Source organism: Nothobranchius furzeri, chromosome 13, assembly GCF_043380555.1.
Source record: "Nothobranchius furzeri strain GRZ-AD chromosome 13, NfurGRZ-RIMD1, whole genome shotgun sequence".
NCBI classification, from domain to species: domain Eukaryota; kingdom Metazoa; phylum Chordata; class Actinopteri; order Cyprinodontiformes; family Nothobranchiidae; genus Nothobranchius; species Nothobranchius furzeri.
In genome coordinates this window covers 63,178,155-63,196,067 of record NC_091753.1, presented here as the reverse complement: position 1 = coordinate 63,196,067, position 17,913 = coordinate 63,178,155, and the positions used below count along the sequence as shown (strand labels likewise).

The following is a 17,913-nucleotide window of genomic DNA, read 5'->3' as shown; positions in this document are numbered from 1 at the left end:
ACTGAATGCACCTGCCTTCCCTCCAGATCACTCACACCTGTCACCTGTTCCTCTGATCACCTCGCTCTGTGTTTAAAAGTCCTGTCTTGTCCCTCAGTGTTTGTCGGTCCATCGTTGTGAGTCAGCGTTGTTTTGTTCCCTCGTCAGGTTCTAGTCTTTGTGCTCATTATTGAGCTTTTGTGTTCTTTTGGCTTTCAGTTTTCTGGATTTGATTCCTGCTTCTAAGTCATTTTCGTTGCCACCTTAATAAAAGGATTTGACCTTTTTTCAACCGCTCTTGCCTCGAGTCATTCTGGGCTTCTGCGTTTTGGGTCCTACCTCCTCCTGCTCAGCGTGACAGTTGTTCTTCAGGAGTCCTAATCCAACGGTTGATTCACACACGTGCCGGATGAGAAGCGTGTCCCTATTCTGTCAGCTGTTATCTTTTTAAGGCGTAACAGATTTAGGTGTTACACCTCTGAGCCAGAATCTTCTCCAGAACAGAGTGAATGTGGCCCAGAAACAAGCTGTTTCCTCTCTTACTGAAATGCACTCTGTCTGGGAGAAAAAGGGCGTTGTTGAAGAACCTGAGCTCAGGATGCTCGATGACCAGGCCCCCAAAGCTCCTAACGGCCCTCCTCAGTAAAGAATTAACCTGTTTTCTGTTGCTGTTAATTCTTCCTGGTCGCCCGTATCGCCACGACTGCCGTTCGTTGATGGCGGAAAAGGCTATTCTCATTCCCGGAAAGTCCTTATGGAGGTGGGACAAATCCTTTTGGATCTGAGAAGCCAGTTCCACCGGGGAAACGAGACCCAGATCGTTTCCTCCGGCATGGACGACCAGAATGTCTGGAGGACCGTGTGTGGGAGCCTCGGAGTAAAACCTGGGAAGGACACCGCCCCAGCGCATGCCTCCTTTGCCAAACCATTGGACCTTAGCTCTGAGTCCAAAGTTTGTCCCAAACTGCTTCTGAGCCGCCTCTTCACCCCGTCTGATGTAACTGGATCCAATAATCCAGATTACTGGAGTTCGAGGCTGCTCAGACTTGATGGTAGATGCAGTTTTGGGGGGTTCGGAGACACTTTTGGGTCCTGAATCCGTCCCTTTCCTACGACCTTTGAGGCGGATCATAGTGGGACGTTTCTGCTGAGGTGTGCCTTCTGACAGCCGCGGCCTTTTAGCAGCGCTGGGGAAGTCAGAGTTCTCGTGACCTCCGTCACTCGAACGCTTTCTTCTCCCCAACAGCTGAATGCGAGGAGTATCCTGGAGTTGGACAGAGGACATCTGTCTTTTCTCCACTAAGGAAATTCCTCGGTACCTTGCCAGCGTTTTATATCTTTGGTCTTGTCGATTAGCCCGTAAAACAGAGGAGTTTTTGCTGGAGATGGATGTTAAACCTCCACTGGTGTCCACAGACGCGGCTGTCTTGAAAAAGACACGTGGTTCCTCAAAGGGCTGAATCTGACGAGACTTGTCAGGTTTTGATGCAGACAGACACAGGTTTTGTGTTTCTGCAAAGCTAGTTCCTCTGTAGCTAGCCAGAAGTTCATATCTGCGTCGTTTGTGAAGCGACTGTAGCTCAGAGGACCTTAGCCCTGACTGGAAAGCTGGTTGGCTGTTTGAGAGAACAAAGACCTTTTTGCACTCCATGATTTTCGAGCAGTGAATAATTTAGCTATAAATATTCACCAAATGCACCAGATTTCTCTGAAGGAAGCTGTTAAAAGATGTTGTTTACACAAAACCAACAAGTTTTCTGAGAGCAACAATCGTCCAACCACCTTCTTCAAAGCAAGTCTGATACTGACTGACCACTGACTGCAGACCTATATGTATATGTCCATGCTGCAGACGTGTTGGTCATAAAGGCTTTGTGACGTCATCACGCCACCTGCGCTTCCGTGCGTGCAGACGATTACAATTGTACTGGTGCGCGTGCTACTTTACGTCAGCTGGTACTACGATACGTCTTCTACTGGTGCTACAAGTGCTGTCAGACATGCGTCAACGCTGTGGCCGTCTTGTGTCGGGTTTCTGTCTCCAGAGGGTCCGGTCCGGTCCAGTTGGGACAGAAAGAACGTTTAGCTGCTTCTGCAGGTTCTAATGAAACACTTTTAAACACTAAAGACTAGAAATGTCAGTCCTACCTGTAAATACGAGCTCAATGAAGCACGTGAAAGTAAACACGTGAACTTTGTGCACACGCAGCAACAACAGTAGAGGGCGAGCGGTATTTAGCGTAGCACGCGGCAGGTCACCATGGCAACAAGGGCTTGCTTCTACGTTACGTAAAAGGAGTGGAAAATCGTTTCTGGCGCTGAATCCAGGAAGTAGAGACAACAAGATGACCAAACAGATCAACTTTAATTAGAAAATATCAGGAACATGAAATCAGGCAGATGAAGTCAGTTGTCTTAACCACGGTGTTACAGGTAAATGTAAACCGTCTGTTGGACCAATGTTGCCCCCTCTTGTGGCTGTTTGCTGGTACTGCACCTAAAATATTGACATTATTCTAATGGTTCTGAAAGAAAACGAAACATCTGTAATAAAACCAGTTTTGATCTAATTAAAATTACGCCCATGCACCTAACATCTTCATCACGCTGTTGTAAAAACCATCTCTGACATTTCCTCTCCCTGGCTCGCACTAGTCAGTGAGGCGCTGTCTGCATTTTCACTGCTCATTAATGGCGCCCAGTCAGACGCAAGCACGTGCAGCATGGAGTGAGACAGGTGTGTTAAAATTTATTTGTACAGGATTTAAAAAACTGACAGTGCTTCACAATAAATCTTAAGGCACCATAGATGAAATTAAGGACATAAAAGCAAAAATAAAATTGATAAAACAAAAAGTCATACAGCCAAAATCTAGTTCAAACCATGATACATGAATCAGCTGCTGTTAAAAAGAATATAGAGATGATTTTATTACCGGATGTAGTATGTTTGTGTCCCTGCTGCATAGTTCTGGAAACCCAGGGTTTTTTTTTGTTGGTTGTTTTTAGTGGTTGAAGGTTACTATAATAGCTTACTGCCTTTGTGTGTTTACCTCTGATCTTATTAATTTTCCTTTTTCTTTTCTGTAAGTGTTTGTGCTGCTCTAGCAAATGAATTTCCCCACTGACATTAATGTTCTATTCTATTCATCCACCTGGGACCAGTGCTCTAAAACATCTCCTGTTGTGTGAAAAACGGGTGTGGGAGTTTCTACACCAGCCCACGACTAGAAGATCTTAGACTGTCCCCGTGATGGACTGACTGATGGAGTTCTGTAGCAGCTCCCTGAGACCACACTGAGAAATAAGCATGGGAGAGAGATAGTGGGTGGGTGGGGGATATTTTGATTGAATTTATTATTTATTCATTTTATTTTTTTATTTACTTACTTTTGAATCTTCTGAGTCTTCTGAGTGACGTCAGCGTGACGCGTAACTTCATGTTTTGCTGCACATCTCGACATGTCATGGCAACGTAATCGGGGTGGCTCGCTCCTGGTCTCTCAGTCTGAGTTGAATTACTGAAAAAGATGGACTTTTACACAATATTTACATTTTTCCAGTTTCACTTGCATGTCCTCCATCAGATTTCTAGATTACCCGGTGTGACTTTTCCAAAGTGATGATTTGTGCTGGTCATTGTTACCAAAACATAAAAACTGCTCTCAGCTGGAACCTGTTGGACTCATCTGCTGAAAGCTGAGCTTAACTTGAGCTAAAATCTGGAGGTATGAAAACTACTTGACTCAACTTGTTTATGAATTTTTTTAAATCAAAAACCACCCCAGAGTTGTTACATGCACTGAAGGAAGATACATTATTAATCATAGCAGAAAGCGATTGTTAATTTAGAAGAGAAGAGACTTTATTGATCCCACAGTGGGGAAATTCACTTGTTACAGCAGCACCAGCACTCACCAGAATAATTTGAAGAGAAATAATAACAAATAGGCAGTAAGCTATTATTGTAACCTTCGACCACTAGAAACTACAAATAAAAATGAAAAACTTGGGTTCCAGAACTATGCAGCATGCTGTAAGGGACACAGACATGCCATGTAAATCTGGTATTGCACGAATATTGAACACATACTGAATATTGCATTGGTGTTATTGTGTACCAGGATCATGCCAGTACAGCTTAAACTGAGGGGTTATACACTGAGTGGGTAGGAGGGGTTTTGTAGGATGGAGGTCATCTTCACCACCATTCTTCTTTAACACATTCAACTACTACTGCAGTCTTCTTCAGAGCTCGCTGCTGAAGTTTCAGTCCTCCTCCTTTTGTACAGCATCAGATGTTGAGGTGACTACAGGTCCAGTCAACAACAGGAGTGTTGCAGGTTTGGATTTCTGATCCCATGGAAATCTGTGCAGAGCTGCATGAGTAAAAACAAACATTTACCCGCTATTAGACACCACCATGGCCGTATCTACCATTGAGGACATCGAGGTCTGGACCTCGGTATTTTTTTCTGCAGAATATTTAAAAACAATCTCTAATTGCCTTCATGGTTTTCTGTAGTACACGTGGTCATGGTGGATGTGCTACAACAACTCTTGGCAGTCATACTAAATGCATTGATGGCCATAAAGAATCGCGCAGCTCAGCTTGTTTACCGATGAACATGAGAAGAAGCAGGAAGATGAGTGTTGATGAACAGAAAACTGAAAGGTGACCAGCTGGAAATCCTCAACTTCATTTTCATTCTTCTCCAAGAACCAGCTAAACTTATTTCCACCTATCGTCTCACAGTTGAAGTCGTCTCTGTTCCCTGACATGTTTTGTTTTCACTGTTTAGCTGTCAATTATGGCAAGCCAGTGTAACATTTAATCACACACTATTAATTATTTTTAAATGTAGACATAATATATTGTGTCCGAGTTGAAATTGTATGAAAAATTAAGCTATCTTGATACCAGTTTGGTTTGGGCCCATCAGGTCTTTTCTTTAAGAACCAGTCAGGGGAAAACAAACCAGGCTTCTTCTCTGCAGGAACTTGCACTTTATTTTTTGCTTTTGCGCAGATTTAATCTGTAATCATTCGTGTTTTCAGAACACATTTGTAGTTTGTACAAAAGCATAAACACATCACTTGTCTTGTGTTACTGGAGGTCATCTGCATCTCAGATGGAGCCAAAAGCTAAAGCACTGATCATGTTTTGAAAACAAGCGGCTCTCTGCTAGCAAATGTTAATGGGGAGGAAAAGTGGGGCCAAGTTTTGATCACACCACCACCTTTGTTCTGGAGCCCAAAACCGTCCTGGGATGGGGTATCGTGTCTGGAGCAGGTCCATCTCTGTCCTGGACCATAACCAGAAACTGAGCGCTAGCAGCAACACGATGTTTGGTCTGAAGGTTGGCGTTACGATTAAATTAGTGAGCATTTAACAGAGAATCATCTGTACAGGCCCTGGACCGGACTTTTTACCACCAGTAGTCCAAAACGGACTGCTTATTTACAGCATATGGGCCCAGCAGGGCTCTGGACAGCAGAGACCGAACATGTCAACTCCACAGGGAGGTTCTCCACATCACCAGTGGGTTGGAGCCAAGGGCCCTGGCCACCCCTTGGAAATCGCTGCCCCACCCCCAGGAAAAGCCAGTGTTAACAAATCATATTAATGTTCAGTCAAACCATATATTGATCTTATTTATTCAAGACATAATTGTAAAACAAAATAAAAATATTTCAATTAATGAGTAACGAAATAATCAGAATTTTAAAAAATACATGTTTCTGCTGCTCACCATTTTAAGTTTTTTGGGAACACAGCAACAGGTGGATAAACCTAAAAGAGACATTTTTAAATTAAATTTGGGATAACATTGTAAATAACTGAAATGTATTTGTCTAAATGTTTGTTTTTGTAAAATTTAAGTTAAATGTTTGGATACGTACGGCTATTTTAATAAAAACGATTAAAGGCGCAATGCAGCACATCGCCACAGACTAAATTCAACCAGAGTTACCACAAGGACCAATTTGGTGTGCCACCCCAAAAATTTCTTTGGCCCCATCTGGCCACCCCATCAAAATTTTCTGGAGGCGCCCCTGGTTGGAGCCCATCAGTGATGATTTTAAACAACGTTTAACCGTGGTAAGATAAGTTAGCCGTTTCCTATAAGAAAAAAACAGGAACAAAAAGTGATGTTAATGATCTGGACAAACGTCTCTACTGACAACAGTCATGTTTTCCTCCATTAGAAGTAATTTTCTCTCCCTGGTTTTCGATAGCATTTGTTACAAAATACAGCATTTCTCATCCATGCTGCTGATCCTGATCCCACAACACCCCACCCCCCAAACACACATCTGTCTATCGTAGTGAGGACCCTCCAATGACTTCCATTCATTTTTGTGACTCCACTATGCCCAACCCATACCCATACCCTAACCTCACCCCATAGTTTTAAAAACAACTGGTAAGCTTCGAAAAAAAAGTGAGGACCACAAAATTGTCCTCAGTTTGAAGAGAAAATGGTCAAAATGGTCCTCAGTGTGTAGTAAGTACAACACACACACACACACACACACACACACACACACACACACACACACACACACACACACACACACACACACACACACACACACACACACACACACACACACACACACACACACACACACACAGAGTTAGTTTCACCGAGTTTATTCATATTCACATTTAAAAAGATTTCCATGGCAGCACATTCTTCAGCCTTTGCATGCGAGACGCATCCCCAAACATTTCAGAATTTCATAAAAAAAAAGGATATCCCAAACATTGAAAAGCAATTCAAGAATAAAAACTAACCATGAGAAGGGTTTTATAAAAGCAGCATCTCCATCTTTAGGAAAGTTTCCTCTCTCATGCCAGAACGGTGGTGTTTTAGGATGCTATAGCTGAGCAGGCACATTACACGGTCAAAAACGGCTTCACCCTTCCATTAAGCTCTCTCGAGTGTTACAGGAAGGGGAGCAGAATGACAGCAGCTCCGAGTGATGGAGAAGCTGCAGGAGGGAGCAGACCCAGTCCAGCCTGCAGATGCCTCCCCGTACCGTCGCTTACAGGGACGGCTGTGTTGTTGGAACAGAAATGTAAATACCAACATGCTTTGAGGCTTCACTGTGCAGAACAGACATCTGTGTAACTACAGGAAGTCAGATCATGTGGTCTCACACCATTAGACTACAGATTTCTTATTTTAAAACATATTATCCAGCTCCATTAAAAGTTTGGAAGAATAAAATTCTGAAAAATCTACTGTAAAAAGCTGAAAACAAGATCATCCACCCAAACCAAGAACCCCTGAGGGTGTAAACAAACCCCTTTGCAGTGCCCTGTAACCCCGTCAGTGGGAGTCTGATGGAGAAATCAGGCAGACCTCCAGGTTTTCCTGTCTGTGCACGAGCAATCATTGGTACTGGAGGTAGTTTTTCAGAGTCTGCGGCAGTGGAAGTGTCTCGATGTGATGGATGCGTTCTCGACCCAGTGCTAGTCGAGCCACTCGTCTGCACAGATCCATGAGGGGGAGGGGCTCCGCTGTGAGGGAGGAAACAGAAGAGAAGTAGTCAGGACCCTCAGTTCCACACCAACGTGGCTAGCTCTGGGATCTAGCTCGGCTGCAAGTCTGATTTCAGAACACGTTGCGTTAACGTTATCAGTGTTTCCCCTTCATTGGTGTCATAACCAAGCATCACAGAAAGACCTGTTGGGTCCCAGAGCCAAAGCAGGGTTCTCACACACACATATGGATCACTCACACACACAGAGGTCTGCTCCATGGCGAGGCCAGAGGACGCCGCCGGTCCAGCAGCTGGTCTCTATATTAGGAGTCTGCTGCTCAGACACCGGTGTTACAGAATGGAGCAGACCCTCTCAGAGCAGCAGCAACTGTGTTTAGGCTAAACAATCGCTCTTAGGGATGCGTACCGGTGAAATTCTGGTGATACGATGCGTATTACGCTACAGGAGACGATACGATATGATGCAGTACATTCAGCCAGATTAGTGATCGTTTTAGAATTAATGTACTGTAGGAAAATTCACTAAACAGTCCAAACTGATATGTAACATGTTGAAGATGAGGCATCTGAACCACAACAGAGGGCTTTACAGTTCAATGGTGGAAACCAAACCCATTGCACACGGCTGCCAGCGTTTGAATAGCACGAAAGACAAGAAAATACACAAATGTTTGCATGTAAAGTCTTCCAAAAATGAGATACACTGCTTTTGAATATTCATATAACATCGCTGGAAAACATATCACGATATATTGCCATATCCATAGTTTCTGACATCCCTAATCACTCTATAGAGCTCCGGACCCCACGTGACTCTAATCACTCTGTAGGTATTGTTGTAAACAACGAGCTTTTCCATCAAACTATCTTGGTTTATCTTATACCCAACTGTGCTGTTTGACAAGCATTTTCAAGGACCTGATACAGAAATCAAGCACTTTCCACAGCTTGAAAACTTGTTATTGAAATTCAAGTATTTAAGGATTTCAAGCACCTGGGTGAGAAGCTCGGCCATCCGGGAGGGGCTCGGAGTAGAGCCGCTCCCGTCTATGTGACGTGATGGAGGGGACAGGATGCGTCTCGGAGAGCTGAGGCGAGGCTGCAGGCAAATTTAACACTAAACACGAGGTTTAGCAGAAGGGTTGTGTGATGAATAAATACCTCATATTCCAATAGAATTATTTATAGCTGGAAAACAATATGATGCATGAACTGTGGTTATGTTAGCTAAGTAGCAGCACTCGGTGTTTGGCTCAAACATGAATGGATTAAAACAAATGAAAGATCCCAGACATCACTTATGTCTTGCTGCAGGTCACATGGTTCACATGCTTCGTGTTACATGTGAAGCTGCTGACTCAGCCTGATTGCCCCTTCCTTCCCACACAAGCTGCAGCAATAATCCAGTCCCCCTTTACTGTAGACATTATTGTAAAATGTGAAAAACACTTAAGATTGTTACGGAAGACCAGATCTATGAAGGTACATCCAGATTTGAACAAGATCTGAAATGTTGCCCTCTTTTCTGAATGAGCCGTTTACTTTGGTCCTTCTGTTTGGAGCCACCGGTGTTGTGTTGAAATAAGTTCCTTTGTTGAAAGTAGGGCTGGGCGATATGGCCTAATATCAATATCACGATATATTGAGGGTTTCACCTTGATAACGATACGAGGACGATAACTACAGGCACGCGCAGAAACAAGAGCTGTCCACTAGATGGCGCTGTCACACGTATTACATTGACACACTTTTACGTGACTCAAGGTGGTGCAGCTTCTTAAAGGGGCATGAATGTTGCCAACCTACACACATCTATTATCAAATGTATTGGCATGGGAAAAATTCTCGATAAGAGTCAGAAATTTCAACAACAACACATTTTTGATCTATTGCCCAGCCCTAGTTGAAAGGATTATTAATGTGTGAAAACTTAAAGACACTGGGAACGGATGTGAAGAATGAGGCGTTCCGTTAAAACTCTGGTGCCGGTTCAGGTGAAGGAGCAGCTGGGGGCTTAACAGATGACCCCGAATAAAAATAAATTTAAAAAGATATAAAACGAGCTTCAACACCATTTTAAATAGTAAATGTGTAAATGGAGTTAATTAGAAGTTCCTAAAAGAAGCATTTTGTTTTACTAAAGTAGAGCATTATCTATGGATGGTGGGTTTTCTCACTAGAACGTCTATTATACAGGCAGATCTTTACAGTTCCACAATAAAACTGAATTTTCTGTTTAACAGAAACGTTTTCTGTGGCATTTTCATTGAAATGTCATTTTTTTTTGCTCAGTAAATTGCTGAAACTAGTTGAATTTTCCCACTGAGGCCAATGCTGGGATCAGATCTACTGAGGAGTTCCAACATAGTTGAGGTCAACTTTTAAAACTTCATGAAAAACCAAAACTGCGTCTCTGCTCTACAGAAACTGTTGGGTCCTTGGCTCAGAACTTCTTGGGGCCATAATGACATTTTTTACAACACAAAGGCATAATAATAATTGTCTAGTTATTTGTGTAGTACACAAGTACACTTGAAAGGGATCATCTAGCTGGGGGAATATGTGCAGGACTCCACTCAGGACTTCATAACTTCACTTTTCATTTTCCTTTATTTCTTTCTCATTTCGTATTATTTAAAATGGAAAAAGGAGGTGGTGAAGCATGAAGCCAGGCAAAGCCTAAGAGCAGGTGAAAAACCTAAACAAAAACAGTGTGTGTACTAAGAAACTGTAATTGTGTAAAATGTTATTATATCTATACAAGCTAACATTTATAAAATAGATAAATGCATGATTAATTTATTCGAACCCAAACTCACTTTAATTCATCACTACAACTATTTATGATTCAACTTTATATCAAAACATTAAATAATTATCATATCTGAAATAACTTATTTAACAATCAAACACTAAGTTGATTACTAAACACCCAACACAAACACCGGAGTCTACAGAGCCAGCTCCGAGCTGCGCTAAACCATCATCCATCAGGTGATCGGCACGCGTTACAAATCGGCGTCTTACCAGCTGCCTCTCTAGTCTTTTTGATGAATCTCGTTTGCATCGCTTTGGAGGATCACCGCGTTGGTGCTTCCTCTAGAAACTTTCAAAACCAGTTCTCTCCTCTGACACGTCCTACAGAAAACATTTCAGGAAATGCGCGATGACGCACTGTGACGTGGAGCGACGCGCGCACTGACCTTAATTAGTTCCAGCTGTTGTCCATAACCATCTACCCCGTGTTTCTTTTATTCTTTTTATCTTCTATTTAATTTTATTTCTTTTTTCAACTTTTTATGTTTTATTTTTGTTTTTATTTTAATTTAAAATACGAACGCTGTTCAATCAAGACTTTGACCGCACAATAATAATTAAGTGCATAACAGTTGAATGTACACAGAGGAAGAATGAACTCAGCTGCATCACCATGTACAGAAAGCATCTTTTGACTGAACTCCGCCTCCTGCTGACTCATTCATGACATCATCCCCACATCCAGAAGAAAACAATCACTGCAGGCAAAGCAATCGGACTATTTACAGTGTTCACATATAAACATGTTGTTTTTCTGCACTGTGCCAGTTTCCCTCCAGATGGTTTGGAAAGCTAAACGTTGTCGGAATGTCAGACAGACGCAACCGTGGCTCTTTTACTGAAGTCATGCTTCACCACCTGCTGGAGAAATAAAAGTCCTGCTGCTCTGACTTCACTTACAGTTTGAAGGACATAAGGGAGAGGTGTACACACACACACACACACGGTAACAACTGAAGAGTGAAGGTTTGCGCTCTCTGATGAGAACGGATTACTTCTAAAGGTTTCTTTCTCCAGCAAGGCTGCCAGACACAAGCATAACAAAAGAGCATGTCTGCTGATCTGGCAGCAAGATGCAACGACGCGTCTTGTGTTAGCATCACATTAATACTGCAGACATTCTGCCTAGTCACAACAGGCACACAAACAACTATGATTGGCTGAATTCCAGGGAACATGACGGTAAGATGATCTGCACGGAGGCTGCAATAAGAGTGACGCAGTCATTAACACATCTGCGCTTTGCCTACTGTGACGGGTCAGAATGAGAGCTCTGAGGAAAGTCCAGCTGCACAGTAAACTGGGCACACACAACACATACAAAACCATCTAAACAAACTTCCTCTGTGACCAACTGAGCTGTTTCCCCTTTTGTTCCATTAAATCTAGACCCATTACCAAAAACCTCAAACCAATAAACAGAAAGCAAATCAAGTGTGAGGACTGTCCTTGGGAACAAACAGAAAGCCTGAGGTCGCTCTGAGTAGAAACAAGCTGCTAGAATTAGGGCTCAGCGATACACCCACCAATCAGGTTTGGTGATCTGAGAGCTTTATATGAACTTAGGTAAATAAAAATAAATAAATACAGACACACACGCAAGCTGTGCATTAATAAAACTCCCAGTAATTAGATGTAAAGGTATAATACAGCTGTAATAGATTCTTATTTAATTGCACATTTCTTGTTTTAAAGTTACAGTGTGCAATTTTCTGGCACTAGAGGACAGTTCATAAGTACATGTCAGGGTACTTTTACACCATATCGCCGTGACTTTCGCTACGGTAAATGTTACCTGTGGAGCAGTAAGCATGCGACCTTGGCACGACTCCTCAGACTTTGATGGTCCTTCAGGTAGTTCCACTGAGAGAATGCAATGCAGATTGAAGTTTTGGTCAAATATATTGCAACTCTTTCAAGTCTGTTCTTTCACATAGGATTTGGAAAGAGTTTTGCAGTTATGTTATGAAATTAGTGTTTCTTACTGCCTAAATGTTTTTTAACGTGGTAACGTGACTTCCTTAAGTCCAGCTTGGGTTGCCTCGGGGGAGGGACTACTGGCGGTTGTGAGCGGGGCCCCTTGGGGGGTCTTGGCGGCAGCCATGAGTTGCTGCCTGGTGGCTACATCACCCCTGAGTGGGTCTGGGCGGGGGCGGCGGGCCCCGTGTGGGGATCTGGGCGGGGCCTTGGGATTGGATCCTGACTCGTAAGCTGCCGGGAAGAAGGCAGGAACAAGCGGCGGTGCATGGTCCAGGCTCAGGGGTTTCAGGTGGACCTTGGCTCCTCTGAAATAATAACAACTCTGTCCCATCACGGGGAGGGGGATGTCCAGGAGGGGGAGGACCCAACCTTACCTGGACATTTAATGTCTTACATATTCTGGAAGTTGTGCAAATGCATGGATGGGAGTACATATTCTGCTGGGGTGGGGTTGGGCTGGGTTGGGGGCCTTGGACTCCGTGGAGCTCTGCGATGCTGCTGTTGCTACTGCTTTGGGCCCTGGCGAGATGGGCTGGGGTCTCTATGCCCTGGAGGGCATTATGGGAACAGAGTTGCCTATTGGGGCCAGTGGGGGAGCTGGCTCCCTGGAGGGCTTAGGCCAACCAGCCATTCCTTCCCATCCCCACACATTTTTCTCCTCCTGCTCCCTCACATCATCACACAATCATGCACATTGAACCTTGGGGGGTGGACAAGTCAGGGGGTGTGGGTATGGATCCCATTTCCGCATTCCTGTGGCAGCCTGCCCCCCCAATTTTATTTGCACATTAAACACTTCCATCAACGACATTCCACGCAAACACACATTTAGGGGCCTTGGGAGTGAACACTCTGCACAGCATTTGGCAAGGGGATCTTGTAGCCTCATCTCGAGTGCTGGTGCCAACTTCCAATTTTAAACTGCACTTAGAACCAGAGGGCTGTGAGGGGAAGTGGGGTGGTGTGGTGGTGTGGTGGCATCAGCTGGCGTAGGCCAGATGATGTCTGCACTGCCCGCTCACCACAGCCATGGAATACACCTCATCAACACGCACCAACACTATATTAGAGCAGGCGAAGGGAGACTAGGGGTCTTAGCACACCTCTGTTGTCGATTGGCTTCCTGGGGCTGGAGGCTAGGAGGGAGATCTGGCCGTCTGGCTGGGGTCTGGGGTGGTGGGTTGCTTTGCTCAGCGTTGGGCAGGGGGAGCATGCTCATCAGCACCCCAGCAGAAAGGGTCGAACTCTGGGAACCGGTAATGGTTGTACCCAATGTGCAGCAGTACCGGGACCAGAGTGAATAGGGTGTGTATGGGGAGTGTGAGTGGGTGTGTAGTGTTCATTTTTGTAAGTCCTAGGTTGTATGTGTATGTGTGAGCATGAGGGAGGGAGTGTGCGACTGTGTCTGTATATGATTGTATATGTCAGGTGGGGTCTTGGACTCCTTCCTTCTCCTGGGACTTCTTGTGCTGCTACACATCTTTGTCTACCCTCCCTCTGCCACGCCTGGTGTGGAGTGCGGTGCCTTAGTCTGCCTGGGCCGTGGCTCCCGGTTCAGGAAGTTTAAGATTTTTTGCGTCTGCCTGACCAATCCTGGTGGCTGCCTGGTGGGGTCTGGGTCCCTGGGCTCTGCTGGGTTCCCGGCGGGGGTGGTCGCCCCTGGGTCCCGGGCTCGACCGGCTAGGGGATGGGAGGCTGTGGGCGGGCCTGTGGGCCTGCTGCCAATATCTCCCGGGACGCTGCTGGTTGTGGCCCCCCGGGGCGATCCTCTGCGCCTCTCAAGGGGGGCAGGGGCTTTTCTGGTCACAGTCTCCCTGGAGTTCCTGTGCTCTGGGGCAGCTCCTGGATCTCTGGGACTTGGGAGCTCCCTCAGTCTCCTGCACATCTTTAGGGGGCAGATCTGTGGCCCCTCACCCTCTCTATTGGATGCTCCTATAGAGAAACCTTACATAAACAAGCGCGTGTACACACACAAGTGCTCAAATGGTGCTCTCATAAGTATGGACTTGGGCATGTTCAACACATGTCTTAAGGCTGTGGTGGGCACTTAATGCACTGTGATTTATTATCGTGTGATTGTACAGTATGTTGACTGAGAGTAAATCTGTAAGGCTTGTCACCAGCATTCAGACATTAATTCTGTTTTCTTCACAGCCAGAGAGGACACGGGGCAAAAAAAAAAAAAAAAAGTTCAGCCAATTATCTAGTGTGATGTCATCAACAAGCGCAGGACCCCAAGCCGGCCATTAGGAAACATGGAGTCTAATATGGTGTACCCCAAAGACGCTAGACCTGCGCCATATATACTTCAGACCTGATTTTTATGGTTATGTTACAAAGCTGTCAATATTTTCTAACAAATGGGCATCATTTAATTAATTTTCAACATTTTGATGGATATTTCCATAGATTAACGGTAAAACTACACATCATCACTTCAAGGTAGGGCTGAAACGATTCATCGAGTACCTCAAATAATTCAAGTTCAAAAAATCCTCGAGTCAAATTCTCTGCCTCGAGGCTTCGTTTAATTCATGTTTAATTAATTCATGGCTTTACAACCGCCTGGGGTCATGTTTCACCCGGACCGAAATCAGTGACGCACACACACACTGCACTGAATGCACACGCGAGTAACTCAAGATTCTCTCAAGCCATGGCGGACGACGTGGACCCTGGTGGAGTGCGAAAAAGACAGAAAATATCAAAGGTGTGGGACCATTTTTCACGTGGTAAGGCGGGAAACGTAGCCCAGAGTAAATACTGTAGAATGGATTTAGCCTACCACACCACCACATCCTCCATGCTGCAGCACCTGACCAGGAAACATCCACCTGTAAATGTCTCTTCTGCAAGCGGACTCGGAGGTCCGCTATATATTCTGCAGACACTGTGCGACTTTTTCGTTTGTAGCGCTCAGTTTCAGCTCACGCTGTGTCTGCTAGCAACACGTCAGACCTAAAAATGTGTAAAAACTGCTATTTTTAGTACAACACGTGGGACTTTTTACTGTGTTGCTGATGCCTGTTGTCCCTCGGGATCGCTGCAGGAGGACGCAGGTATTTATGAGAGGAAAACGAAAGAAAGTAAATAAATGTTGTGTGATCAGTATAATTTGACAGAACCACGGCAAACATGCCTTCTCGACTATCCTTGTTATTGTGTGAGAAAATAAGTGTAGAAATTAAAACAGACGTGTGTTAATAGGGAAACAGCTGGCGAGCCATGTTTGCGCATGCGCCGTGAGCGGTTCTGGTGCTGTTTGGGCCGCAGCCGCTCCAGCGCTACTTCAACAGTTATTGTCCTAGTTTCTGTCTGGCTTGCAGGCTAGTAGACTCTAAATGGGCTCAGGTTGTTTACTTATGTTTTGCGTTTGTTTACTGTGAAGTAAAGTTGAAGTGCTGAAGTTTTGAAAACTCATTTTGAATAAAACTTGAGTAACTGGCAATCGTATGCTCATTTTAAGAGGACTTTCATATTTTATAACATGCTGTTTGATATAATGGTTTACAAACACAAAAGGGTCATTTATTAGAGTACTCATCGATAAAAGATTAGATAAGAGTACTTGATTACAAAAATATTCAATAGCTGCAGCCCTACTTTAAGGGTTGATTTAGATATTCTTGTACTACTCTGACCAGCCCACACAGATTTTCTTGATAAGTTTATCAATAAGTACTGCAAGTACTTTTATTACATTTTTCATTAACTTCAAAAATCCTGATTTTGGGAGTAGAATTTTTCCCTTTGAAGATGTTCTAGTGGTAATGTGAAACAGACCTTAGTGATGGAGCACTCACCGACAGAAGAAATCAACAGTTTCAGATTCTCATGAGCAGATCACCATATTTAAATAATTATTTAGTCATTTCAGATTTCACACAAGAAATTTCAATAAATTATTGGCTGTTAAGTTGAGTGATGCACATGTCGGATGCCAAGTTTGAATCGAAATCAACGGCTGCTACCTACACAGAATGAAAGTTGACTAGAGAGGTGTCTGCTACAGAAACGCGTTCATAATGAACCCATTTTCACATTTAGTTTTGCTTTGTTGTGCTCTTTGCATTGAGAGATCAGCAGTGACATGTTTTGGCATAGCTTTTAGTGGCTGATGGAAGCAGCACCGATGTGACATGAAGGAATCCAGCAGCTGAAGTCTAAAAATTCAGATCAGTCATCAGGACTGATTCAACCACCGGGTGCTGAATGAAAACTCCATCTGAGGATGCCCTGGGGACACGTGCTAGAGAGCGGACTCATCATCAGCCACATCAATATGCTGAAAACAGACAGAAGGAACCTTAAGGACTGATCTTGAGACTGTTAGTTCTGCACAGCAGCTGGTGAAATAGTTGGCAGGTCAACAACATGACATCATTCCAGCATCCACCATTCCTCACAATGGAAACCAGTTTTCCAGCACATCAAATAAGACAGTAGGACTGCTACATCAACTCTGACATGCCAAGTCCATTTGTTTACTATTGCAATGTAAAACTGGGCAGTTTCAATAGGAACCATACGGTATAGACCCACATTCAATCTGATAAACTTATTTTAAGTTGTCTAAGTGAAGCCTGGGATTAACAAAATACACCCAAATATCCCAAAATACCCCAAACTAACCCTAGCATCAGGTTGGTCATGTAACCGCTAAAATCCTCCGATACCACGGAGCTGATACCACTTTAGGCAGCTCAGCTGTCTTGAGTTTACAGTAGGGTTAGGCATTGTTTGATTTTGAACGATTCCGACTCCTTGTTTCAATTCTGGTTCCTATCGATTCCCGATTCAGATTCTTTCAAGACATGACATGTTTTACACGAGCCAGTTAACCACAGGTCCTACTGGATGAAATAATCTGAACTTCAACATGAATTTTAACTCTATGAACAACAACATCACCTTCATTCAGACACAAACATGCTCTGGAGACAAAAAGAAGACGACTTGCAGCACGACCAGTGTGTTTGTTTCTAACCACAACCAAAGTGTGGAAGCAGCCTCTGGGATGAGAGGCTAAATGTCTCCAACATATCCAGAAACGTCCGGCTGTTTCCAGCTAAAACTCTCAGGATGATCATGTCCAGGATGACTGAGACCTACACCTCCATGCTGCAGCAGCGTTCAGTCACAACAGGAAGTGAAACTTAACCGTAGCTGCTGTCAGTAACAAGCTAACAGGTTTAAACATTAAAACTCAACAGAAATAGTTCAGAAAGGAAATTTAAATATTATTTATTATTATTTATTATTGTGGCAGAAGCGGGTGTGGTCCACCATAGAGAAGCTGCTCTAGCATGATGACTTTAATTATTCTACAGGTTATTGTTCAGCCTTCTGACACACACACACACACACACACTCACGAGTTTTGTTGAGCGGCTGCGTGTGACTGCTGACGCTCCGTGTGCGTTTTTACTTCTGCAGTGAGACAAACTCACCTCACAGCGTCCAGAGTTTGTTCTTTAAAGCTTCTATTAAATCCACCGTGTTGACGTATTTAACACGTTTCCTCTACGCTGCAGGAGTTAAAGTTTACGTCACGGAGTAAAAGTTCGGCAGACGTGTTTGTTTATATCTGGGGGGGGGGGGGGGGGGGGGGGGCTCGTGCTG

At 44.1% G+C, this 17,913-nt stretch overlaps 1 protein-coding gene across 2 annotated transcripts in view; it reads right to left on the bottom strand.

The window, feature by feature from the left end:
• Nucleotides 1–6,621: 6,621 nt before the first annotated feature.
• Nucleotides 6,622–17,913, bottom strand: part of LOC107395749 (SPRY domain-containing SOCS box protein 4) — a 69,546-nt gene continuing 58,254 nt past the window's right edge. For both annotated transcript variants that reach the window (XM_054738013.2, XM_015975198.3), the window contains one exon: nucleotides 6,622–7,510. In XM_054738013.2, the coding sequence (XP_054593988.1) occupies nucleotides 7,383–7,510 (128 nt within the window). In that variant the 3' untranslated portion in view covers nucleotides 6,622–7,382. The remainder of the gene's footprint in view (nucleotides 7,511–17,913) is intronic.